Here is a 26,980-nt window from a genome sequence, read left to right as displayed (position 1 = left end):
ATAGAGTTGATAGAGATGCTCTGTGGAAGGTATTAAGAATATATGGTGTGGGAGGAAAGTTGTTAGAAGCAGTGAAAAGTTTTTATCGAGGATGTAAGGCATGTGTACATGTAGGAAGAGAGGAAAGTGATTGGTTCTCAGTGAATGTAGGTTTGCGGCAGGGGTGTGTGATGTCTCCATGGTTGTTTAATTTGTTTATGGATGGGGTTGTTAGGGAAGTGAATGCAAGAGTTTTGGAAAGAGGGGCAAGTATGAAGTCTGTTGGGGATGAGAGAGCTTGGGAAGTGAGTCAGTTGTTGTTCGCTGATGATACAGCGCTGGTTGCTGATTCATGTGAGAAACTGCAGAAGCTGGTGACTGAGTTTGGTAAAGTGTGTGAAAGAAGAAAGTTAAGAGTAAATGTGAATAAGAGCAAGTTTATTAGGTACAGTGGGGTTGAGGGTCAAGTCAATTGGGAGGTGAGTTTGAATGGAGAAAAACTGGAGGAAGTGAAGTGTTTTAGATATCTGGGAGTGGATCTGGCAGCGGATGGAACCATGGAAGCGGAAGTGGATCATAGGGTGGGGGAGGGGGCGAAAATTCTGGGAGCCTTGAAGAATGTGTGGAAGTCGAGAACATTATCTCGGAAAGCAAAAATGGGTATGTTTGAAGGTATAGTGGTTCCAACAATGTTGTATGGTTGCGAGGCGTGGACTATGGATAGAGTTGTGCACAGGAGGATGGATGTGCTGGAAATGAGATGTTTGAGGACAATGTGTGGTGTGAGGTGGTTTGATCGAGTAAGTAACATAAGGGTAAGAGAGATGTGTGGAAATAAAAAGAGCGTGGTTGAGAGAGCAGAAGAGGGTGTTTTGAAATGGTTTGGGCACATGGAGAGAATGAGTGAGGAAAGATTGACCAAGAGGATATATGTGTCGGAGGTGGAGGGAACGAGGAGAAGAGGGAGACCAAATTGGAGGTGGAAAGATGGAGTGAAAAAGATTTTGTGTGATCGGGGCCTGAACATGCAGGAGGGTGAAAGGAGGGCAAGGAATAGAGTGAATTGGAGCGATGTGGTATACCGGGGTTGACGTGCTGTCAGTGGATTGAATCAAGGCATGTGAAGCGTCTGGGGTAAACCATGGAAAGCTGTGTAGGTATGTATATTTGCGTGTGTGGACGTATGTATATACATGTGTATGGAGGTGGGTTGGGCCATTTCTTTCGTCTGTTTCCTTGCGCTACCTCGCAAACGCGGGAGACAGCGACAAAGCAAAAAAAAAAAGAAAAAAAAAAAACTATTAAGAAGACAACAAATGTTAACAAGCTCAATGAAAATCATTTAACATCACTTCATACAGAATAAAGCTGGACTCTCATTAGCATTAAAATTCTTTGAATTGTATGGTAATGATTTCCATGATCTTTATAGCTTATAGTAACTGGATCCATAGAGATAAATTCTGGAAAAAATTTTTCTCTTCATCCACTTAAACATAAACCTTCTCTATGACTACATTTCACTGAACTGCTTCTGTCACAATACAGCTCCCCTGGTAGCCTTGACCAATCCACATCTTTTCTCATTGTTTTTGTCACAATATGTTGTGGTAAAGACATGTTCTGTCACTGCCTTTGTCAAAACATATCATAGATTCCCTTGATCACAGCACATCTTGTATGACAGCTTTGCTAACAAACTATATCCTCTGACTGCCTTAGTTACAACATATCTGACAAATGTTATCACATCTCCCCATCTGCCATTGGAACAAAAATATCTCCTATGACTAATGTGGTCATAGCACATATCCTATGATTATCTTGGTCACATCACATCTCTGACTGCCTTTGTCACAGACCATCTCCCCTGGTCACATCAGACTTCCTTTGACTACCCTAGCCACAGAACTAACTCCAGTGAGTACCTAGGCCATGACATCTCTTCTGATTACCTTAGTCGGAACACAACTAACCTGACCATCTTGGTCAAAATATATCCCTAGTAACTGCCTTAGTTACAATTCCTCTAATCTACCTGGGTCTCAACACATCTCAGAACAACCCAGCATCACCTGACCTTATTGGTTAAAACAAATCTCTGCCTATTTCGTTCACAACATATCTCTTTCTACACTGGTTACAACTCATTTCAGACCATACAAATTGGAACACATCTCTAATCACCCTCTGACTGATAATCACAATGAAATGAAAAAACAGTGATGATCTACAATAAGACAGACAATGCCTAGCCACATACAACAATGCCTACAGGATGCTATGTTTCAAAGCTACATATATGAACTTTAGAGGAAGGATACAATACTCACCCTTCACATTACCCTGGTTAAATGTTGTTTGGAATGTACTGTTCAGTTCAGGTTAAGAAATTTGATCACTTATGAAGAAAACCCAGAATAACAAAACTGATTCTGTCACTCATAAAGAGACCTTATGAACAAAAAATCAGAGACCTGAAATTATCTATGCTAGGATAAACAATCCTGGCTGTTGGCACACCAAGGAAGTTGTCATGCATAAGAAGACTAACCCCCATATTGCACACGGTTGTTATAATTCATCCATTTCTTTGGCAGGATAGAAAATGCTGGCTCCTGGGAAATGAGGGAAATATTTGTCTACTTCTGATGCTACCCTGTTAAAGTATGAGAGGCAACAAGTACATAAAATCTTAAAACAACAATTCTAAGCATATACAGATCCAGCACATCTTACCTGTCATCTGTAATTGACTGGTTGTTATCAATCACTGTTAACACTGACATATTCAGTAATAGCTGGGTGAAAAGTTGTGGCCGAATGTGACACACAGAGCACATAATATGGTCCAAACCAACTTTCACTTCACCTTCACTCCTTTCTGACCACTCATAAACCCGCCTGCAATAAACAAAGAAACAACTGTTTACAAACATAAATCATAACTACTGTCTATTCATCTTATCTCTCTTTATCTCTGATGCATGTCCCCAACTAGAACTCCCTCAAGGGAGTGGCAATAAGTGTCTCCATAACTAGTGAACTCCAGTGCTGCTTCTTAGCCTTTAGTGCCTCACCCTTAACAGGCCAATGGCAGAGGGTACCTCTAGCAAAGTGTTAGCAGAGGCTTCAACCTAATGTTCCTATGGACAACTTCTACCTAATTCTCCTGCCTAATGTTCCTACTTATTACTTTTACATAATGCTTCTGCCTAAATCTTTATACCTACTACTTCTATCTATTGCTCCCAACATTCTGCCAAAAGGCAGGGCTAGTGCATAGTACTCACTGCAGGAAAATCTAGAGTTACGAAGAATGAGCTGTGTAAGCTAAGGAGAGATTGTATGTTGGTGGAGAGAATGCCAGAAGTCCAAATATGGGTGAGGCAGAAGAAAAAGACTGCTGCCTTGGTCAGAGAAGTGCACCTTGACAACCACTAAAGTGCTGGCTCACTACACAGGCATCACTAACCCTCCCAGTGCCCAAGTGGGTACCACAGGTAAAATACCTCCCCGGTTGTTGCCTGCCTACCCACTAATACCTAGTATACAATATGTACATAAAAACAATATTCCTTCTTATCACAGTTAAATGTATTGACAATATAAATAAAAGAAAAAATTGTATTCCAGTCAGGGAAAAAAGAAAAAAAAGAAAAGTACCTGAATAAATCATCTGTAATGAGACTTGTAGTATCATGAGGCGTGTTCCAAAGTACAGCTGCAATGCAATGCAACACTTCAGCACTAATTCCACTACTAATACTTCCAGCTGATGACTGTGGCGACTGTTGCTGCTGCTGTGAGGGTCCAAAGTTGTGATAATCATCTCCATTAGGGGAAGGAGATGCAGAGTAAGTCACAACATGGTTCAGCCATGACAACAAGACTGACACACCCTCCATGCTGCTGCTACCAACACACAGCTCATATAACAGGGCTATGGCTGCATCTAAACTATTTCCACCTGCAATTAAAGAATGAATAGAGAAAAAAATGATAAAATAATCAACTGCATTCATATAATAAAGAATATGCTAAGTCTGGCTCAGGAGGACAATACATCCTATCTTAACAATAAAGACTCACCCTACTTGATTTGTATACTCATCCACTGTAAATTGAAGCTGTAACAAGGAGGGGAGGATGTATGGGCCATATGTGTGGTGAATGCAAAGACAGTACCTATTTCCTTGTAATTTAGTTTAATATAAAACAGCTAAACCAGCATTCCTAAAATAGAGTGTACGAAGCTATAAGATGTTTCTGGTCATCACTTCAACACTCTGAGGTTATAATCTTACACATATCTCATGTCAAGTTTGGGGATCTTTTATCCCCTAAAGCTGTTACTTTGGTTTACTGGTCAATCAAGTGGTGGGGCCATGGCCTGCAGGCCTACGCAAAGCCATAACATGGCTAGTCCAGTAAACTTGCTACACGTTTTAAGTACTATAATTACCTGCAGGTTGTCGAAGTAGTGGATGAGTGAGAAGCGTCATGATCAAAGTGTGTAGGAGCTGGGGAGAGAGTGCTGCAAGAGCCAGAGTTGTGGCCTCCAAGGGGGCAGATCCAAGAGGAGCCAGGTGAAGAGGCCCAGGAGGAGTCAGAAGAAGAGTGACACATGCCTCCATTACTCCAGATACTGAGGCTCCTGCTTCTACTCCTACACTCAGTCCTCCTTCAACACGACACATGCACTGATGGATCAGTCGTAACCACCACATGCTGAAAAGGGGAAGATATATGCAGATACGTTCTCTCATTTCTTAAAAATATATTTACTTTCATTCATGAAAGCTTAGAATTCTTAAATCTTTAATAATACACTTTTAAGCAATAATATAAATAATCTTTGGAGCACACAAACATTAATACAAAAATGCAGATATTTTTCAAAATTCTTAGCAAAATACTGAGCACAAAACTGCAAGATCATAATTCAAATTCACACAAACCTTGCCCGATGTGGAGTGTAATCAGTAATGGAGGTTTCATGAACACCTCTGGAAGCCTCTCTGAATGTGGTAGTACCAAGCAATTTTAACTGAGATAAACCAAGTGTGGATGAATCCCGTGGACGATGAAGACGTACCACAACAATTGACGCCACAACAGGGCGTGGCAGTACCAAGCGGACACGGGAAAGTCCAGCAGTACTTAAGGGTCCACTCACTGGCATGAGGTACCCACCTTCCACACCAACTTCAACAGATACAGCGGATGGACAAGCTGTTGACAAATTATATACAGCACTATTAAACCTTGTTCTGAACTCCAATCTTCATAAATTTATTTCAACATTTCAGTAAAACACCTATCTATCAAACAATCTACCCATAACACTTTACATCACAAAATCACATTAATCACCACTACTTAATGAACAAAGACCATAAACAATGACAACACTCTTAAAATATCCTTAGGAATAAAACCACATAACACATACTTGAACACAACACCTAAATATCCCATCATCTGCCCTGTTAGATACATTCCCCAACTACAGAAATGACCAACATACCCAACACCTACAAATGTAGATTTAATGCCCACCACCCTTATTGCGTCAGCATTTACAACAAAGAACCCCCATGAAAAGTACTTACAAAGCAATGGCATTCCTTCAACATCAAATCGTCCAACATCCCCCAGTACTATGTTCAGCACACCAACACTACACACAAGCAGCACTGGAGCAAACTATGGGAACTCTCCTCTGATACCATTTCACCTTACCCACCCAACTCTCAGCCACAAAACGGACAAAACAAACTACGGGGAAATCAAACAGGCCAAGGAGTACATAAAATCAATCTTTAAAACATCGATGAAGCCAACTTACCTTCCCTATATCAAGCTATTTTGCATTTCATCAATACTATCAACCAAGCCAGCAGAGAGAACATACCACATGGACATAAGAAGCAATATACTCCACACTTCTACAACTGAGCTGTACAACTCATAAAGCAAAGAAACTTACTCAGACAAAACCTCTCACCATCAAATGACATCAAGGAACAATCCAGACTCTAAAGAACACCATCAGAACACTAATCACTGAAAAGTAAACAGCAAACTGGCACTCCTTCCCACATACAATGAACCAAAAAACCAACTAGGTATATTATACATGAGGGCTAGAGGCCAGATGCATGCTAGTGTGGCTACTGTCCATGTGTTTCTATCACTACCCCTTTAAAGTAAGAAATGTAATCAGATGTAAACTATCACAACCAAAGAAGAAAAAATTCAGGGGGATACAACCCTATGGGCATCGTCCTCATCCATAAATTGATTACTGGAAGTGATGCGAAAATTTGCAATGACAGAAATGTACTTACAAACAAGAGAAACTGTATGAGGAAACAGATGCACCTCATGCAACAGGATAGCACATGGCAAGGTTAGGTTGAGGTCTACCCAACTTTCATCTGGGTAGAAGTGATAAGACCAAGGAGCACTCTGAAAATGAAAAAGAAAAAATGAATATAACAGAACAACATTGTACTACTTCAAAACCTTATTGGAGTGAACTTTATCTGACAAATTATAAATACTGGAATATTTTCCTTTTATGTACCTTTGTTCTTTGGAACAGCTGATTGGAATCAACCAGAACATTTGCAGGTCTTGCTGTAGGATTACTGGAAGTAACAACAGCCAAAGGAGCAAAGTTGTACAGCCCCTCTGTTTGTTCCACAGGCTCACTACGCTTATTAGAAGGTGTGTTTTGGGTTGAGGGTGGAAGTGGCGGAGCCAAGTGGTTCATGACTGCAGTGACTAAACCCCCACGTCCTCCACCCATCATCCCTACACTACTAACAAGGTTTTCCCATAACATCTGTAATGATAAGCAAAACAATAATTTCAAAATTCACTGAATTGCACAATTCATGCCCATCATGGGATACAACAGGAAAATTCATATAAAAATGTACTTAAATAGTACATACAACAAACTACAATCAGACTTTACAAATGCCTACTAAAATAATTCGCAATCTAAAAATCATAAATTCTATCACATACACTGAAAGACAATTTGCATAGTATGGATGAGAACAGGAAGATACAGAATGTAGAATAAGAATGTGAGAGATGATGCAGTGAGAAAAAGTCACAAAAAAATGAAAGCAAGGAATAAAGTCTTTTGGAAAAGATAATCATATTACAAGGCAGATGATGGGTCAAGAGAGTATATCGCTGTGCAGCAGAATATAAGTGGAGGAAAGCAGACCATGGAAGATATGGACAAATGGATTAAGGTATAAATTTTAATAGGGTTGGGGATATTCATAATGAAGGTAAGGTTTGACTTTGGACCAGATAAAATGGAAGCATTCTCTGTATGACAGCAGTGAGAATGGAGACCATGCGTCAACTGAAGAATCAAGTGTAAAACACATAAAGTGCTTTTATGAGTGTGGAAATTTAAGTTTCATATCAAAACACTCGACAAGTTTAATTTCATTTTTCTTTTGGGATGGATGTTGTTGAGGCTGTGTACCTGAACTACCCCAATGAACTGGGAATGATGATGACAAAAAGATACAAAGACAGATGCACAGAGAAATAGGACTACATCTCCCATGCCAACATCTCCCATGCCAGTTTAAAAATCATTCCTTTTTTTCTCTTTTCCTTTTTTGTGTAAATGACATAACTTAAGGTAGTCAATAGTAAACTTAGCCCAGAAAGTTCTGTGTGTCTCTTCCAAAGTGTCACACTTAGAATTTGTGAGCATACACACACACTACTAAATATCTATGTGCATTTTTCAAACCAGGTATTCCACATCACCAATCCTTTTGTCAGTACACAACTCAACAAGCCGTTCACAATTTTCATTTACATAACATGTCCCCTAATTATACCATTATGTGCCACATCACCTATAGTTACATTCAAATCTCCTACCACTATGACTTGATCCCTTACATCAAAATTGCAGAATGCACATACACACAAACCAATATACATGTACAGGTTCACAATAGCACAAAGTAAAATAAAAATCGAAGTCACAGACATACATACATATATATGAAACAGTAAATACAAACACACAACCATAATTATCCTTACCTTCATTAAAATGTGCTATCAATATCTAGGGAAAATCTAATCACTTTGAGAAAAGTTATGTTCTACTAGATCTGTGAATAAGTTACACTTGTCGCTTACCTTCATGCCTCCTAGAGCAGCAAACTTCTCTAGAATGGTAGGGCAGTCCAGTACTCGAGTAAAGAAGCAAAGAGCAGGTTCTGACAAGGAAGGGGGACTCCACCACCCACCTACAATAACAAAGTACATGTGTAAATGATTAATGTCACCAAGAGAACAGCACATCCTCTACCCTAAAAAAGACAACCTTACCTTTACTTCAGTGACCCTTAAATAAAGTGAAACTTAACCTCTTTTATATGGGAGACAACTGCTTTTTGTTGAAGGATAAATGAGAATAAATGAAATTTACTGCTCCAAGAAATATACACAATGTTAAGTGTATAAAAAAAAAAGATACTTCAAATCATGCTGTTATAATTCCCTTGACCTAAATTCTTCAGATACATGGAGCAATTCCGGTAAGGTGGTAATATTCAGTATGGACGAAATCAACAGAAATTTTGCAAACGGGAAATCAAACATAATTACACGTCAAAATCCAAAGGAGGATGAAAGATGCCTACAAAGTGGACTCCTTCCCTGGCCCATTTCAAAAACAAAGTATCTGTATGTGGTAATGAAATTAATGAGGTGATAGAAAGCTAAAGAAACCACTTACTCACCTGCTTTTCTTCTACAGGATCCTCTTCAATGGGGCTCCCACTGCACTCAAGGAAACTGGCAACCTCCAGCAGGTGTGACCACAGGTTAAGAAATGTGGTGATGTGTGTTTTGTGTGTGAATGAATAAAGGCCAACATAGGATTAAGTACTCAGCATTTTTAGTATGGATGTTGCATCGAGGGTATGAAGGGTCTTGTGATAACATGAAATGGTGTTCATAATGGAGAGATGGGTTGAATTCAGAACAAACATGAAAAAGTTTTACCAGCACATACTAAGAAGGGTGGTTTCAGGACTGGGAGAGTATAATTCAACTCTTGGCTGGGAAGACAGTTGTTTAGTGCTTGTCATCTCATTACAGTACATATGTTTTGTCAATGCTGTGTTTGTTGGGGATGGAAGAATCTTTATGTATGGGATGCTAAAGTGTGAAGTAGGGCTTTTATTTCTACTGGCTAGTTAGATATGAAGTTGTTTTGGAGGAGGGGTCTGGTGCTGTTGCAAAAAAACTGAGTGCTGGCTGAGCATACTGATATGTTGTTCTGGAAATATTTTTGTTTCACACCACAGGAGGTGACTTTATAGGCTCTTGGAGAGGGCACTTGAGAAAAGCTTAAGAGTACATTAGAAACAGTTTCAAAACACTGATTTGGTTACCTGGAGTAATGAATTCCACAACTGGTCTAAGGATAAGATCTGGTGCAGTGGCCTTGGCATTAAGAGTTAGCAGGAGCTGATACAGTGCATCAGTAAGGGTTTCTCCGAGGCCAAGCTTCTCAGATACCTCCCCACTCACAGTGCCCAATAGCATGGAAACACTACTTCCTTCGCAAGCTGCTACAGACTTCAAGAGCAGTTGCATTGTTTCATTGTTTTGTAATACTGAAAATGGTACAAAACATCAACCAACTTAGCAATGATCATGAAAATAACAGAATGCACTCTATTATGTTCTAATTCTCTTAGAAAGCGTCCTTTCCAAGTCTGAAGATGAGATACTCTGAATGTTGCTTTCATCAATTACAAAATATTCTATAAAAAAAGAACTATTGTAATTATAACCCCAATTCAACAAAATTCATTACTTAATTACAAAAATACACAATACAAATAAATTAACACCATGATCTTTTCCACTACTGTAAACAGTCTCAAAAGGATCAAACAATCTGTTGCTCTCTAAATTTCTTTGTATCCTACTCAAAGCCAACAAGCAACAGCCCATCTCATACTCTCAGTAACATTCATCTAAGCATGAAAGTGACAACTAAAAAGGGTCTTTAGCACAAACAGTGAAAAACAGCAAATGTACTTCAGCTTCTACATTGTTGTATGAGAGGTAATCAACATAACTCTTACCTTCTCATCAACCTTGTAAGTCTTCCTGTCTAATCATTTATTACTACAGAATCACCTGATCACTGTTGACAGTGACATTAGATGACTGGTAATAAGGACAAAGTTGGCAGTGGGGTCAGCTAACTGGTAAAGTGTTACAGCTGCTTATGATTCCCTTGACTTTAATCAATTATAAACCAGCACAAGAGTGACAATCATTATGCAGATGCAGTCTTGCTTTTGCTTTACATAATAAATCTTACTTCAGCAAATCAATAATCACTTAAGTCACACCCCAGTTAGTACAAACCTTGCTGCAGGTCTACTTGCTTCATGATTTCCAAGATACGTTCAACATTTCTTAAGTATAGTAAAGGAATTCTGAACTAAGCAACACAGTGATAAGTTGAAGTATTAAATATGCTATTGCTGGATTTCAGAGTAGTATCATCCAACAGAAATCCAACTTCTACCAAAAAAATTTCTTCATGATATGTCCAACTTAACCTGTGTGGTAACCTTGAACCACATGTCTCTCATTCTTCAGCATCCATTCTTCAAAAAGACATGAAACACACCTTAAAAACTGTAATCAAGGAATGCTAAAAATGTAAATAAAAATTCATCAAAGTATTGGATGATCTCATCAAATTAATCCTACAAAAAGCAGTGTTGTTTTCAAATAACAACAAATCTTTTACAAAACATCATATATCTATATGTCACATCAAAATTGCCAAGCTACGGACTACAATGACTTTAGCTGTAATTCACAACTCAGAGTGACTGCTACCAAAAGTATAAATTACATAATTTCTTAACAAACAGACAAACAAACCTGTATCTGCCAGACATGCCACACTATTGGGGGCAGCATGGGAACAAGTCTGTGGTGTATGCTTTGCTTTATGTTCATCTGTTTGACTGGAGCTGGCATCCGAGCGCTGCTGTTCAAGCTTACTGGAGTCTGTGAGGGAACCTCCCGTGTTCTCCTGAACTTCATAGTTTGATCCTCCTGCGCGTGTCTACAAAGATGGATTAGAGTATGTAATATTTGAGAAAAGAGAAAAGAGGATGCAAGTCTTTGTGGAAGATAAAGAGAGTCAAAGAGGCTGGAGTGGATGGAATTAGAGATGAATTTCTTAAGAAAGGGTAATTGTGCTGTCAATTAGTTATGATTTTCAATGGATGCATGGTTGGATAAGTCCCAAAGGACAGGCAGACCACCTGTGTAGTGCCAGTGTATAAAGGCCAGTAAGGCAAAAATGAATAATCAAATTAAACAGTTATATATTTGTAAGTGCATCTGGTAAGTTGTACAGGAGAATGGCGAATAAGAGGGTGTTGGCATGCAGAGAGCATCTGACTGGGAAGTGATAATGTGGTTTCAAGATTGGTAGATGTCTCAATCAGATGTTTGGAGGCTTTATATGAAATACTTACAGAAACAGAAGGATCTGTAAGGGGCATTTGTTGATCTGCAGAAAGCATATAACAGGTATAACTAGGTCTGATAAGTAATGCATTGTGCAAGATGTTAAAAATATATGGTGTGGGAGGAAAGTTATTAAAAGCAGTGAGGAGTTTTTATCAAGAGATTAAGGCATGTGTGCTAAAAGAGAAGAGTAAGTGAATTTACATGAAGGTGGATCTGCAGCAGGTCTATGTGATGTCAACATGGCTGTTTATCACTTTTTTATATCCTTATAATAGTTTACAGTGTCTCAAAAGTATAAATTCAGAGTTCACTACTGACCTTTCACTCAACACATCCATGAAAACTCTGCACTCATAAGTATGTGTATGCAAATCTACAGCATGACTTGAACATTTGTTGAACTCAAGAGAACAGGAAATTCTGTTTCAGAGTCAAAAATTTTACGATGACCTAGAAATCCTCATCTTATGTCTAGTGTGTTGAAGTATTGCCTTGAAGTATCACAACTTATCATTATCCTGTCTTATGTTTATATGCTTTCCTAAATATAATAAGGATAATTCCACATCACTGCTCAACTCAACATAAGCTCTTGCTTCTAAATAACTATTAGTTGTTTGTTTTTCCAAATAACTTTACATAACATTTCTTTCATAAAACTGTTCCGACATATGAGATACGGAACATGCCTAAGTTTCATAGAATAATCAAAGGATTAGAAAGTTAAACTGAGACTAATAATAGTCTGTTACCAAATACTGTACCTAATTTGTCTAACCTCTATTACTGTACCTCCATGTGACATTTCCCTAGTTTGTAGAGAATGGCACATGCAGAATGTTCTCTAAACATGGTCAAGAGGTGTGTACTTCCTTACAAACTTTATCACCGTCATTCCTCATCCTTACCCAAAAAAATCAAACATAACTCATAGTATATATTCCTGGGGAGGAGGGAGAAAGAATACTTCCCACGTATTCCCTGCAAGTCATAGAAGGCAACTAAAAGAGGAGGGAGCAAGGGGCTGGAAATCCTCCCCTCCTGTTTTTAATTTTCCAAAAGAAGGAACAGAGAAGTGAGGATATTCCCTCTAAGACTCAGTCCTCTGTTCTTAACGCTACCTCGGTAATGCAGGAAATTGCAAATATTTATGAAAAAAAATGTAAGTACTATAATCAATGTATAAAGCATAACTCACCTGGGGAGGAGTGACAAGGGGAGTTTGTGCCAGTTTGCGAGAAAGGTTTAGAAGTGAACAAAGGAGAGCCAGGCGAGATGGTGCTGGCCCTTGACGACCATCTGAGCCAAGTACTGAGGCAAAAAGACCTCCCAACATGGTTGCATTCTGATTAGTTGCTCCATATGTTACTCCTTCACTTGACATGAGATGGCCATGAACCAAGATGACTGAAAGAAAAAGATACACAATGTACATTATCTATCTATATATATCTATGACACCTGTTCCTTTCATAAACTCCCTCGTAAGGGTGGCTATGGCAAAAGTCTACATAACTGGTGAACTTCAGTACCACTCTTTAACCTTTAGTGCCTCAACTTTAACAGACCCCTATCAGAGGGGAACTCTAGTGCTGTGTTTCCAGAGGTTCCTACCTAATGTCCCAGCAGCAACTCTAAGAGCTCTGATTCTATCTGTATAATGTTGATTCTGTTTTTATACTGCAACTGCAGTACATGGGACTGACATACCAAGATACTTCTAGAAGATATATTCAATGCAATTTTCAGTTTCAATGATTGACTCTTACCATTACCAAATTGTCTTTTAACACCTTGGACTTCTATGATATCACAGGCTGTATGTATTAAGCTAAGAATAGCTTGCATGTCACAGTATGTTTTGGTGTGTAAAATACTATCATCAGCATAACTAACAGTGACATTCCTAGGACTGACTGAACTGAAATCAGTAATGCACTGATTAGTACATTAAATGAGGTGAAGCTTAGCATTTCACCCTGAGAAATGCCAAGCAGCATAACTTTAACTTCATTTTTGTAGCTCTGAAACAAAACAGCAGACTTTCCAGGAAAGAGATAACCAAGCATCCAGTGCAAGAGTCACCCACCTAAATCTAATGTTGATAGCTCACACAAATTCAATATTAAATGCAGCTTTTCAGTCAAAAAATGCGATGTACTTGTGCCATATGGCTAGAATCCCATTTGGTCATGGAGATGAGTTTTCCCTAATCAAATGCACCTGCTAATATCAATTTCCAAAAACTTAACATCCAAGATTTCATTCTCACATTAGTTCAACAGTTCATCATTTAACTTCTTGTACTTTGAGGTACTCAGGAGTACTATCAGATATATAGCGAGAAAGCTATTATCTCTGGAAGTGTTTTTGTCACAAATAAAAATGATTACTATGGGTTTTCATCACAAATAACTATTATCTTGTAAGAGAGTCACAACATCACAAATTTCTTACATAATGTGAGGGTGCATCTCTTGTATGGTCTCCTTGAAGACTTCATGAAGAATGACCAATATATGGAAAAATTAAGATTGTAGCATGTGGTAACAATGTATGGAATGCTACTAGAAGCATTTGATGACTGTATATTTCATCAAGACGAAGAGGTGGGTATCTCAAGAACTCTTAGAAAAAAAAATCCAGTCACAGGGAACAGAAAAAAATGAAAGGGTGTATACAATCTGGTTAGAGTGAATGGGTTAAATGATGTGTGGATAATGAGCATCTAATGAAACTATATGATCATCTGTATACCTGCATGTGGGAAGGAACTCATCACTGCTGAAGCAAGGTGGAGCACAAAATATAATGAAGCACGAAATTTTTTCTTGACCCAACGGTTACAAGACACACATGCTATACTATGAGTATCATATGACACCAAACTGAGTGTACCAAAAAATTCTGCACATTAAATAACTAGGAAACAGAGCCTTTACTTATAATATATGAAGAAAGGTGAGGCTGGGTACCCATTCACTGCATGCCAAAAAGTACTTAGCCCAACCAAAATGTATAAGGGGAAGGATTGGACACATAAATAAATATACCAACAAAATGTCTGAACTGTTTCAAGAAAGGCAGCAATCAAATAAAAGTCTTGAAGAAAAAAGGTCCAAGTCATGAAATGAAGTAACTTAATCCAAGAAAGAAGTTTACAACTGCCAATATAAGGGATCACACTAAGGCCTATCCCTATCACAAAGAGCCACCACACATAAGCCTGCCTTGAAAATATACAAAATTAGTCAGCATCAATAATTTGTACTCACCTGTAGAATTAATGATGGCTAATGGAACATGCATACGATCCATTCCATCATAATGCATAGACAAAAGAGTTCCTAGCAGGCAGCACTGAGCATCCAGTGGCCCCATAGATAATGAGATGGCTCCCTGAGGTTTAAGTAGGCGTGAAACTAAACTAAGAAGAGAGTGCTTTAGGGTCGTTCCAGGCACACTGGTCACACTGATGACATCACATCGCACACGTAGCCGAACTAACAAGTCCTCCAACAGCCCAGTTACTGTGCTACCAACCTAAAACATAAAAACTGATTAATACCTGCCTGGGAAACAGAAATTACTGAATCATCTATAGCTATACCAACAGTCATCATATTCTGCAATATGTCATTCAAACTGTGGAAAAAGAATTCCTATATCATTAAGTACTTGGGCAAATGAAGCTCAAGTGTAATCAGTTCCTCCATATTTACTATCTTTTAAGTATTATCTTTCTCACTGTAACTGTGAGACTAAAGAGCAAGTCGGTCCTAAACTTACCACATCACTTCTCATATCAGATCCTGTGGCACACGATCCAGTCAACAGCTTCTGTAGTGTTGGAACAAAGTTGACATCTGTAACAATGTTCATAGCCATTCCACTCTAGAAATGAAAGACAAAAATTTCATAATAATATGACGTTTAACCTATGCTTCTGGACTGACTGCATTGAAACCAAATTCAATACCAAATATTCTTGGAACCCTAAATCATAAAAAAAAATTGTTGGCTGTCTAATACATATGCCTCTGTTTATCTATATCTAAAGACCTATCGCTTTTCAATAAGTGTTATACTGGTCCTAGTTACCTTCTGTAACTTATCAGGGCATCACTGTTATACTGCTAATAACCCCAAGAACATGGTGAAATCAATCAAATTCTCTTTTGCCCATTTATAATTCACATGTTAAACTTTCTACATCTTCCCTACTGTTTAGCTTAATATCTATACTGGCAAACTTACGAAAACTATGATTTGAGACAGAATTGTAAATCAATTACAGGATCACCACTTAATATACAATTTTCAGCATGGCTTTCAACAAAATCATTCAAGTTTGACTAATCTACTTGATCTTTTATAATATGATGAAAAAGTATGATGAAAGCACAAACACTGACTTCATTTATTTAAGTTTTAAGAAAGCATGTGATATAGTTCAGCACCAAGAGTTCCCACCAAGAGTTAAGTTACATGATGCAGATGGGGTTGTACCTACATGTTAGGAGACTAGTCGACTGGCTGGAAACAAATAGTGATAAATGGTCAAGCCTCAGAATGATTAAACATAGTGATAGGTATGCCACAAAGACCAGTCTTGGGACTGCTTCTCTTTCTCATATATATAAATCATAATGGACTGTGTTGTAAGATCAAAATTCCCAGATGACACTAAGATGGGATGTAAATCTATCAATAACTGAACATTAGCAACTTCAAGTTGACATAGATATACTGATGGAATTATTTACCAATTAAAGAAGTTTAAAGTAGCACCATGGATCAGTATAGATTAGCCTTGATAAATAATTTGCTCTAAATCCATAAGTGATAATATTTGTGCTTCCTTAGATACATGAAACTTTACAGGTATTTCTATTTGTCTCAAATGTATGCCATTCTACTCATACCAAACTAATCTAAGAATTGGTGGTCTCTTTCACCATCACAAACACCCTCACAGGGACCCAGTGGACTATTGCAGTTTGTATTCCTTTGTGTTTCACTTAGTTACTTGATCTTAAAAATTTATCTGCAATTTACTCTAACAAATAGCTAAGTCAAGAAATACAGAATACATTCTCATCCCTTGCAATAACCTTTCTCCATACCAATTTCATAATGCATGGCAATATCATGCTCATTCTTATAATGTTAACTAAAGATATTCTGTCTTTTGCAACAGAGGAAAACTTTAAATACTGATCAGCTGACTTACATCTGATTGGAAATATAATGAAAATGAGAACATATGGAATGGTGTATGCATGGGAGGCAAGGAAGGACTGGCATAAGAGAAAGCTCTTTTGCTGTGGCCATCACACTGATGGGAGTTCCTAAAAGAAATGGATGTCAGAGAAATAAATAGATAGATAAATAGATGGATGAAAATGATAAATGATAGTTGCAAGTGCTGATACCTTACTAGTGAGGGTGACTTAGCAGAATCTATTTGCTATGCCTGGACATGACAGTAGGTAAGCAAGAATCTTCTGAAAATTTTACAGTACAGAAACTGCAATATCATTAACAATTAAACATATCTTTGCCCTTCTGACAACCTTATATTTTTCCATAGCAAGTGGTTGGGATAATCTAATCTAAAACTAAATAATAGATCAGTTACTACTGCCTCATCCATAAAATGAAATAAAAGTTCCAGTAAGACACTTACCAGATCAATGTGATCATATTGGTCGGCTGTGGTGTGGGGAAGAGGATCTTGTGGTGTGTGGTTGCAACACAACGTCAGTGTCTGCAGTACAAGGCACCAACATCGCATACTCACACTACCACTCCTACAATTAGGAAAGCCAGATCATGGACAAAAATCAACAAAAACAGTTTTATACTCATTATACTTCATTGCTGTTTCCCGTGTTAGGGAGGTAGTGCCAGGAAACAGACAAAGACCACAGGAAACAGACAACCACATACACATACACGCACATACACAAACATATACATACATGCATACATATATACATATGTACATGTTCATACTTGCTTACCTTTATCCATTCCCACTCCCACCCTGCCCCACAAGGAACAGCATCGTCACCCCCTGCATCAGCAAGGTAATGCCCAGACACATAAGAAGAAATGCCACATCTGCTTACATCCATTCTTTAGCTGTCATGCATAATGCACTGAAACAAAAATTCCTTATCTACATCTGGGCCCCACAGACCTTCCCTTGGTTTACCCTAGATGTTTCACATGCCTTGGTTCAGTCCAGTGATAGCATGTCAACTCCAGTACAACACACTGTTCCCATTCACTCAATTCTGTGCACGCCTCTCACCCTGCTGCATGTTCAGGCCCCAATTGCTCAAAAGCTTTTTCACTCCCTCCTTCCACCTCCAATTTGGTCTCCTGCTTCTTCTTGTTCCCTACACTTTTGTTTACCTTTCCTCACTCATTCTCTCCATATGTCCAAACCATTTCAACACATCCTCTTCTGCTCTCTCAACCACACTCTTTATTACCACACATTTCTCTTAACCTTTCATTACTTAATCAAACCACCTCACACCACATACTGTCCTTACACATTTCATTTCTAACACATCCACCCTCCTCTGCACAACCCTATCTACAGTCCATGCCTCGCAACCATATAATACTGTTGGAACTACTATTCCTTCTAACATACCCATTTTAGCTCTGAGATAAAGTTCTCTCTTTCCACATGTTCTTGTTTTCATATTACATCACAAACATGTCAAATATGGAATGCTACTTTGGTGAAAAAGAGGAAAAGGTCATATGACATTGGTAATAAAATCAAATAATCAACATTTTATATGTATTCTCTGACAATACATCACTAAAGTGTAAGGATAATGGGACTAGGTGTATGAAAGGTGTATGATGGAAAAATCTGCCAATGTGTGCAATTATGTCTGTAATTGCCAGAGGCATGTGTATTACTGTCACAGATACCAGATGCACACTATGACATGAGTCCTTCCAATCAAAGGAAAAATGCAAATAATGTAGATACAAAAATGAGGAATGATAAGTCTATCAAACGCATGCTCCATACATTAATGCCTACATTACTCTTATACATATTTCAGCACTTTCTTCCTTCTTAGTTAGTAAACATTATGTATAAAAAAAAAAATTCAGACAATTCTGAATGTGATGGATGCCTTCCCTTAGGCAGAAAGAGTTAGCTGAATCAGATATTGATAGGATGGGGTGACCTACTTAATGCACATTGCCCACATACTACTTATTCAAACTATATAAAGAACTAACCCATATCTGGCAAGTTTTACTGGTTTCTCATACTCAGAAGTCTTCAGTATTCTGTGACTGACATACCTTACAACTGCTGCCAAGAGTGCAGAAATTGCTCTTGGAGTGAGAGGTACAGTGGGGGCAACAGAGGGAGTGTATTTGCCACCAGCCAACTCCAAGTTAATACTGAGCCATAAACCCAGTACCGACTCTACATGACTACCATCAAACTGCAAATGAAAATATCTTGCACAAAATACTGATTGCTTTAATAATACCTCTGAAGTACAAAAAAATTCATAATGCAAAATAAAAAGAAACCTCCATTAACATTTTTTATCAGTTAAATGGTTTGTAACATTTTGGTTTTAGGCAAGATCACATCATTTAATCATTCATTTTCCTTTCTCTTAAACCTGTTCTTACCTGCATAGACAGGTGCAGAAGAATCTTTTGAAATACATCTGTAAGCAGTTCCACACTGGCAGTAAGATCACCTGGACCACATACCTCTCCATCTGCCCATATACCACTGTTAACCTGCACACAGGGCAAAACAAGAAATCACGGATACCTCATTAAACACTTTCATAGGAATCTCACAACAACACTACAAGCTGGTCACCTACTATGTCAAATTTCATTAAAAACTCACTATAACAGTGAAAGGGTCATATACAGAACATTCTTCTAATAAAACCTATAACACTGATATCAAGCACATATGGAACCTTCTCATTACAGTATGGTGAATTGGTCATGCAATCAATGCTTTCACAAGAGCTTTCTGAAAAATGCATGGTGAGCTGGCCAAGCAGAATCACCATTTACAACTAAAGCTCCCCTCTAATGATGTCATGGAACCCTAATGCTAAAGTGCAACAAACTGGCCTTAAAGAAAAATGTTTGCAATTGTGAACCTCCCTATCAAGGTATGGCTAGCTGACTAGGGACAAATAAAGTTTTCTCAGGAGTCTCATTATGGTAAGGTTAGCCTGTCATGTGCAAACAATGCTTTTACAGACCCCTTTTCACTTTGTTATGCTTATCTGTCTCGAAGTCTCTCGAAGTCTATCAGCTGATGGCCTAAAACATTTCTTTTTTTGTTGCAGAAGTCCACTACACTGAAACTTCATTCATCTAAACAATGGACAACCAGAATTTCACTAACTACTAAATATCAACAATGTCTGGATGCTTCCAAGAAACTTTCTCCATACTCTAGACTAAAAGATGTTTTCTCTAAAACCAAACTGGAATTTCAGAGCAATGATCAGACAATGTCTGGATGACATCAGCAAAGTATTCTCTGTTCATCTATCCTCAACACATCTCTATTTACAGTGACCACATGGTTCTACTTTTGGTCTGATTGCCACAGAGTGGTTACAAGCAGCCAATAGCCTGAATCTTTGGCTTCCTTTAATTGAATTCTTCCTAATGCTCAAGCATTCTCTCTTATGTCTTGCAAAGACAATGTTTTACCATGAGGCAAAAATCTAACAAAAAAGTGAAGCATTTAACCATCTTTATTATCACCAAATCAGAGAAGCTAAAAGAATTTGGCAAAGTGAGTGTGGTGACTAGATATCAACGATTCACGATATAGAATAAACTAAACAAAGAATCAAGAATCTTGGCTTAGACAATGAATGTGATACCATAAGAAAATAAAAAATGTGTTGAAAATGACACTAAAGGGTAAACTCTTAAGGAGAGCACATTCATCATGCAATCATACACAGAGCCCTCATGGCTGCACAGCTTTATACCACATGTCTGGAGAGAGCTCAAGTCATATTTTAAATGTTTTCCCTTTCTAAATTTGTAATCATAATAGCTAAATTTCAATAGTCCCCTGCAATTTTTTTTTCATACTTGACTGCCATTTCCTGTGTTGGTGAGGTGGTGCCACCCACACACACACACACACACACACACACACAAAAAAAAAAAAAAAAGAAAAAAAAAAAAAAAAAAAAATTGCATCTGCTCACATCCATTCTCTTGCCATCATGTGTAATGCACCAAAATCACAGCCCTCTACCCACAACCAGGCCTCACAAACCTTTCCACACTTTATCCCTAGGGTAGGGTAGAAAGAAATCTACCCCCATATTCCCTGTGACATAAAAGGCAACTAAACGGGAAGGAGCAGTGGCTGGATACCCTCCCCTCCTTGCATTTCAACTTATGCAAAATAAGTGCACATGGAAAATTTACATATCTAAAGTGTTCCAAGCAACCATCAGCTCTGAGAATAAGAGTTGCCCAATTTGTATAACATATATGACACTAGACTAATTGTGGGAGATTGTAAGTTGTGACTGAAGCATTATGTATATATTCTGCATGATACTCATTACTGTACATTAAGAAAAGATAGACAAGTTTTCAGTAGATCTGACATATACTAACAAAGTCCATTTTACATCAAAGGAATTAGCTTTAATGAAATACCTTTAAGGGGGCTGTGACTGCTAAGCTAAGCCTGGAAGTGTGGACAGCACCCATCATATGTAATCTGAGTTCTGACAATAGTGATACTCCAGCCTCCAGTCTAGCATCTACAGCTGTGGAATGATCCATCCCTGGGTGTGAGCTAGCTAGAGGGCCACCCACAAAGTCACCAACACGTGAATCTTTGTTAGCACGGGAAGATGACTGATTCAGGAGAGGAGTTGGTTGGTATAGAGGAGGAAGGCTGAAACAATATAAAAATAATATTTCAATAAATATAAAACATTATCAGTGCCTACACCTACAGAAAACTTAGTATTCAGAGAAGATTCTCTTGTCGTGATCCTACTATGCATGCAGGAAATGAAATATAAAGTAATAAGATGTAAGCTACCTGTCTCTTTATCTTACATATTTTACATGTTTACTCTGCAAAGGAAGAACAAATAAACTACTAGCAGTCATTTATCTCTGCATCTTTCCTGTATGTGTCTTTTCCAATTTCACAGCACACTGGCTAAAGCAGAACCTCTGCTAAGTGCAACCCATGGCACACTTCTTCATTTTCCTTCACAGTAACATCAACTTTCAACCAGGTATTCCCTCTATTGTCCTTGTATCTTATAGCAGTCACCTTTTTCTTATATTAATTATACTTAATCACTGTTTCCCACATTAGCGAGGTAGCGCCAGGAAACAGATGAAGAATGGCCTATCCACTCATGTACATATACTATATATATTATTTTATCATACTTTGTTGCTGTCTCCCGCGTTAGCGAGGTAGCGCATGGAAACAGATGAAAGAATGGCCCAACCCACCCACACAATGTATAACCATAAACGCCCCCACACACATAAATACATATCTATACATTTCAACATATACAAACATGTACATACACAGACACATACATATATATATATACACAAGCACATATTCACTCTTGATGCCTTCATCCATTCCCATCGCCATCCCACAACACATGAAATGGCCATACATACATAAATATATACATATCAATATATACATATACATACATGATTTTTTTTTTTTTTTTTTTTTTTTTTTTTTTTTTTTTTATACTTTGTCGCTGTCTCCCGCGTTTGCGAGGTAGCGCAAGGAAACAGACGAAAGAAATGGCCCAACCCCCCCCCCCATACACATGTACATACACACGTCCACACACGCAAATATACATACCTACACAGCTTTCCATGGTTTACCCCAGACGCTTCACATGCCTTGCTTCAATCCACTGACAGCACGTCAACCCCTGTATACCACATGACTCCAATTCACTCTATTTCTTGCCCTCCTTTCACCCTCCTGCATGTTCAGGCCCCGATCACACAAAATCTTTTTCACTCCATCTTTCCACCTCCAATTTGGTCTCCCTCTTCTCCTCGTTCCCTCCACCTCCGACACATATATCCTCTTGGTCAATCTCTCCTCACTCATTCTCTCCATGTGCCCAAACCATTTCAAAACACCCTCTTCTGCTCTCTCAACCACGCTCTTTTTATTTCCACACATCTCTCTTACCCTTACGTTACTTACTCGCTCAAACCACCTCACACCACACATTGTCCTCAAACATCTCATTTCCAGCACATCCATCCTCCTGCGCACATCTCTATCCATAGCCCACGCCTCGCAACCATACAGCATTGTTGGAACCACTATTCCCTCAAACATACCCATTTTTGCTTTCCGAGATAATGTTCTCGACTTCCACACATTTTTCAAGGCTCCCAAAATTTTCGCCCCCTCCCCCACCCTATGATCCACTTCCGCTTCCATGGTTCCATCCGCTGACAGATCCACTCCCAGATATCTAAAACACTTCACTTCCTCCAGTTTTTCTCCATTCAAACTCACCTCCCAATTGACTTGACCCTCACCCCTACTGTACCTAATAACCTTGCTCTTATTCACATTTACTCTCAACTTTCTTCTTCCACACACTTTACCAAACTCAGTCACCAGCTTCTGCAGTTTCTCACATGAATCAGCCACCAGCGCTGTATCATCAGCGAACAACAATTGACTCACTTCCCAAGCTCTCTCATCCCCAACAGACTTCATACTTGCCCCTCTTTCCAGGACTCTTGCATTTACCTCCTTTACAACCCCATCCATAAACAAATTAAACAACCATGGAGACATCACACACCCCTGCCGCAAACCTACATTCACTGAGAACCAATCACTTTCCTCTCTTCCTACACGTACACATGCCTTACATCCTCGATAAAAACTTTTCACTGCTTCTAACAACTTGCCTCCCACACCATATATTCTTAATACCTTCCACAGAGCATCTCTATCAACTCTATCATATGCCTTCTCCAGATCCATAAATGCTACATACAAATCCATTTGCTTTTCTAAGTATTTCTCACATACATTCTTCAAAGCAAACACCTGATCCACACATCCTCTACCACTTCTGAAACCGCACTGCTCTTCCCCAATCTGATGCTCTGTACATGCCTTCACCCTCTCAATCAATACCCTCCCATATAATTTACCAGGAATACTCAACAAACTTATACCTCTGTAATTTGAGCACTCACTCTTATCCCCTTTGCCTTTGTACAATGGCACTATGCACGCATTCCGCCAATCCTCAGGCACCTCACCATGAGTCATACATACATTAAATAACCTTACCAACCAGTCAACAATACAGTCACCCCCTTTCTTAATAAATTCCACTGCAATACCATCCAAACCTGCTGCCTTGCCGGCTTTCATCTTCCGCAAAGCTTTTACTACCTCTTCTCTGTTTACCAAATCATTTTCCCTAACTCTCTCACTTTGCACACCACCTCGACCAAAACACCCTATATCTGCCACTCTGTCATCAGACACATTCAACAAACCTTCAAAATACTCATTCCATCTCCTTCTCACATCACCGCTACTTGTTATCACCTCCCCATTTACGCCCTTCACTGAAGTTCCCATTTGCTCCCTTGTCTTACGCACCCTATTTACCTCCTTCCAGAACATCTTTTTATTCTCCCTAAAATTTACTGATAGTCTCTCACCCCAACTCTCATTTGCCCTTTTTTTCACCTCTTGCACCTTTCTCTTGACCTCCTGTCTCTTTCTTTTATACTTCTCCCACTCAATTGCATTTTTTCCCTGCAAAAATCGTCCAAATGCCTCTCTCTTCTCTTTCACTAATACTCTTACTTCTTCATCCCACCACACACTACCCTTTCTAAACAGCCCACCTCCCACTCTTCTCATGCCACAAGCATCTTTTGCGCAATCCATCACTGATTCCCTAAATACATCCCATTCCTCCCCGACTCCCCTTACTTCCATTGTTCTCACCTTTTTCCATTCTGTACACAGTCTCTCCTGGTACTTCCCCACACAGGTCTCCTTCCCAAGCTCACTTACTCTCACCACCTTCTTCACCCCAACATTCACTCCTCTTTTCTGAAAACCCATACTAATCTTCACCTTAGCCTCCACAAGATAATGATCAGACATCCCTCCATACATGATATATACATATATACACATGTACACATTCATACTTGCTTGTCTTATACATTCCTGGCACTACACCCCCCCCCCCCCCCCCCCCCCCCCCCCAAAGAAAACAGCATTGCAACCCCCTGCTTCAGTGAGGTAGCACCAGGAAAACAGACAAAAAAGGCCACATTCATTCACACTCAGTCTCTAGCTGTCATGTGTAATGCACCGAAACCATAGCTCCTTATTCACATCCAGGCCCCACAGACATTTCCATGGATTACCCCAGATGTTTCAAATGCCCTGGTTCAGTCCACTGACAGCATGTCACCCACAATATACCACATCGTTCCAATTCAATCAATTCCATGCACACCTCTCACCCTCCTGTATGTTCAGGCCCCAATACAACGTTCCAATTCACTCAAATCCATGCACACCTCTCACCCTCCTGCATGTTCAGGCCCTAATCACTCAAAATCCTTTTCGCTCCATCCTTCCACCTCCAATTTGGTCTCCCGCTTCTCCTTGTTCCTTCCACTTCTGACACATACCCTCTTTGTCAATTTTTCCTCACTCATTCTCTCCATATGTCCAAACCATTTCTACAAACCCTCTCCAGCTCTCTCAACCACACTCTTTTTATTTCTACACATCTCTCTTACCCTTTCATTACTTACTTGATCAAACCACTTCACACTACATACTGTCCTCAAACATTTCATTTCCAACACATCCACCCTCCTCCATATAACCCTATCTATAGCTCATGTCTCACAACCATATAACATTGTTGGAAGTACTATTCCTTCAAACATATCCATTTTTGCTCTCCAAGATAACATTTTCTCCTTCCACACATTCTTCATCGCTCCAAGAACCTTCGCCCCCTCCCCAACCATGACTCACTTCTGCTTTCATAGTTCCATTTGCTGCTGATTCCACCCACAGATATCTAAAGCACTTCACTTCCTGCAATTTTTCTCCATTCAAACTTACATCCCAATCAACCTGTCCCTCAACCCTAATGAACCAAATACCCTTGCTCTTATTCACATTTACTCTCAACCTTTTTCTATCTGCATTTAAATACATTATCTCTTGGTCTTCTTTCAACTATATCCAACATATCCTAAATGCATCCATGAGACACAGAGCATTTTTGCACAAATAACATTTTCTAAGACAATTTCTTCAAATACTTTATTCTGGCTGTCAATACAGGCAATATCACACATATGTTAACTCTAAGCTCATACTTCAGGCTTCAAAAAATACAGTATGCAAATCTCTTTGAATGATAATACCAAAGACTATCCAGAGTTCCCTAATGCATGTTACTTAAGCAGTATTTCATGGTTAACATGCAAAAACCAGAATAAAGTAAAACTACTATGCCTATATTCAAAATGAATGGCATTGCATATTTCTAAAACATACAAGAAACTTACTTGGACATAGCCAGTTCAATAGACGAGAGAGCATTGTTGGCTGACCCTCCAAAACATGGCTGCATATCTGCTAAGTATTCTCCGATCATGTCTTCACTCTCTGAACTGTCATCTAGGTCCAGGAATGAATACTTGCCTAGAGAAAATTACAAATATATTCTGAAAAAACATATCTATATCTATATTTCATGATACTTAATCGCCGTTTCCCGCGTCAGTGAGGTAGCGCCAGGAAACAGATGAAGAATGGCCCATCCACTCATACACACACACATATTCATTTATATTTATACTATACTTTGTTGCTGTCTCCCGTGTTAGTGAGGTAGCACAAGGAAACAGATGAAAATGAAAGAATGGCCCAACCCACCCACATACACATGTACATATTCCCTTAAAGGCCCAGTTCTCTGTTCTTAATGCTACCTGGCTTACGCGGGAAATGGTGAATAGTATGAAAATATAATAAGTAATGAAAGGGTAAGAGATGTGTGGTAATAAAAAGAGGGTGGTTGAGAGAGCAGAAGAGGCTGTTTTGAAATGGTTTGGTCTCATGGAGAGAATGAGTGAGGAAAGATTGACCAAGAGGATATATGTGTCAGAGGTGGAGGGAACGAGAAGTGGGAGACCAAATTGGAGGTGGAAAGATGGAGTGAGAAAGATTTTGAGTGATCGGGGCCTGAACATGCAGGAGGGTGAAAGGCATGCAAGGAATAGAGTGAACTGGAACAATGTGGTATACCGGGGTCGACGA

The 26,980-nt window shown here is 39.0% G+C and overlaps 1 protein-coding gene across 5 annotated transcripts in view; it reads right to left on the bottom strand.

Moving 5' to 3' along the window:
• The window catches only part of Bruce (BIR repeat containing ubiquitin-conjugating enzyme), a 129,997-nt gene that overhangs the window by 31,620 nt on the left and 71,397 nt on the right, over positions 1 to 26,980 (bottom strand). For all 5 annotated transcript variants that reach the window (XM_071691728.1, XM_071691731.1, XM_071691730.1 and 2 more), the window contains 17 exons: positions 26,227 to 26,362; positions 21,280 to 21,523; positions 19,246 to 19,359; positions 18,904 to 19,049; positions 17,246 to 17,369; positions 15,346 to 15,450; positions 14,832 to 15,099; positions 12,755 to 12,963; positions 10,957 to 11,143; positions 9,438 to 9,662; positions 8,176 to 8,285; positions 6,572 to 6,832; positions 6,333 to 6,453; positions 4,941 to 5,214; positions 4,445 to 4,710; positions 3,646 to 3,949; positions 2,719 to 2,883 (listed from right to left, as the gene is read on the bottom strand). In XM_071691728.1, the coding sequence (XP_071547829.1) occupies positions 2,719 to 2,883; positions 3,646 to 3,949; positions 4,445 to 4,710; positions 4,941 to 5,214; positions 6,333 to 6,453; positions 6,572 to 6,832; positions 8,176 to 8,285; positions 9,438 to 9,662; positions 10,957 to 11,143; positions 12,755 to 12,963; positions 14,832 to 15,099; positions 15,346 to 15,450; positions 17,246 to 17,369; positions 18,904 to 19,049; positions 19,246 to 19,359; positions 21,280 to 21,523; positions 26,227 to 26,362 (3,259 nt within the window). The remainder of the gene's footprint in view (positions 1 to 2,718; positions 2,884 to 3,645; positions 3,950 to 4,444; positions 4,711 to 4,940; positions 5,215 to 6,332; positions 6,454 to 6,571; positions 6,833 to 8,175; positions 8,286 to 9,437; positions 9,663 to 10,956; positions 11,144 to 12,754; positions 12,964 to 14,831; positions 15,100 to 15,345; positions 15,451 to 17,245; positions 17,370 to 18,903; positions 19,050 to 19,245; positions 19,360 to 21,279; positions 21,524 to 26,226; positions 26,363 to 26,980) is intronic.

The sequence above is a fragment of the Panulirus ornatus genome, chromosome 51, assembly GCF_036320965.1.
Source record: "Panulirus ornatus isolate Po-2019 chromosome 51, ASM3632096v1, whole genome shotgun sequence".
NCBI lineage: Eukaryota > Metazoa > Arthropoda > Malacostraca > Decapoda > Palinuridae > Panulirus > Panulirus ornatus.
This window is presented reverse-complemented; position numbering and strand designations above follow the sequence as displayed.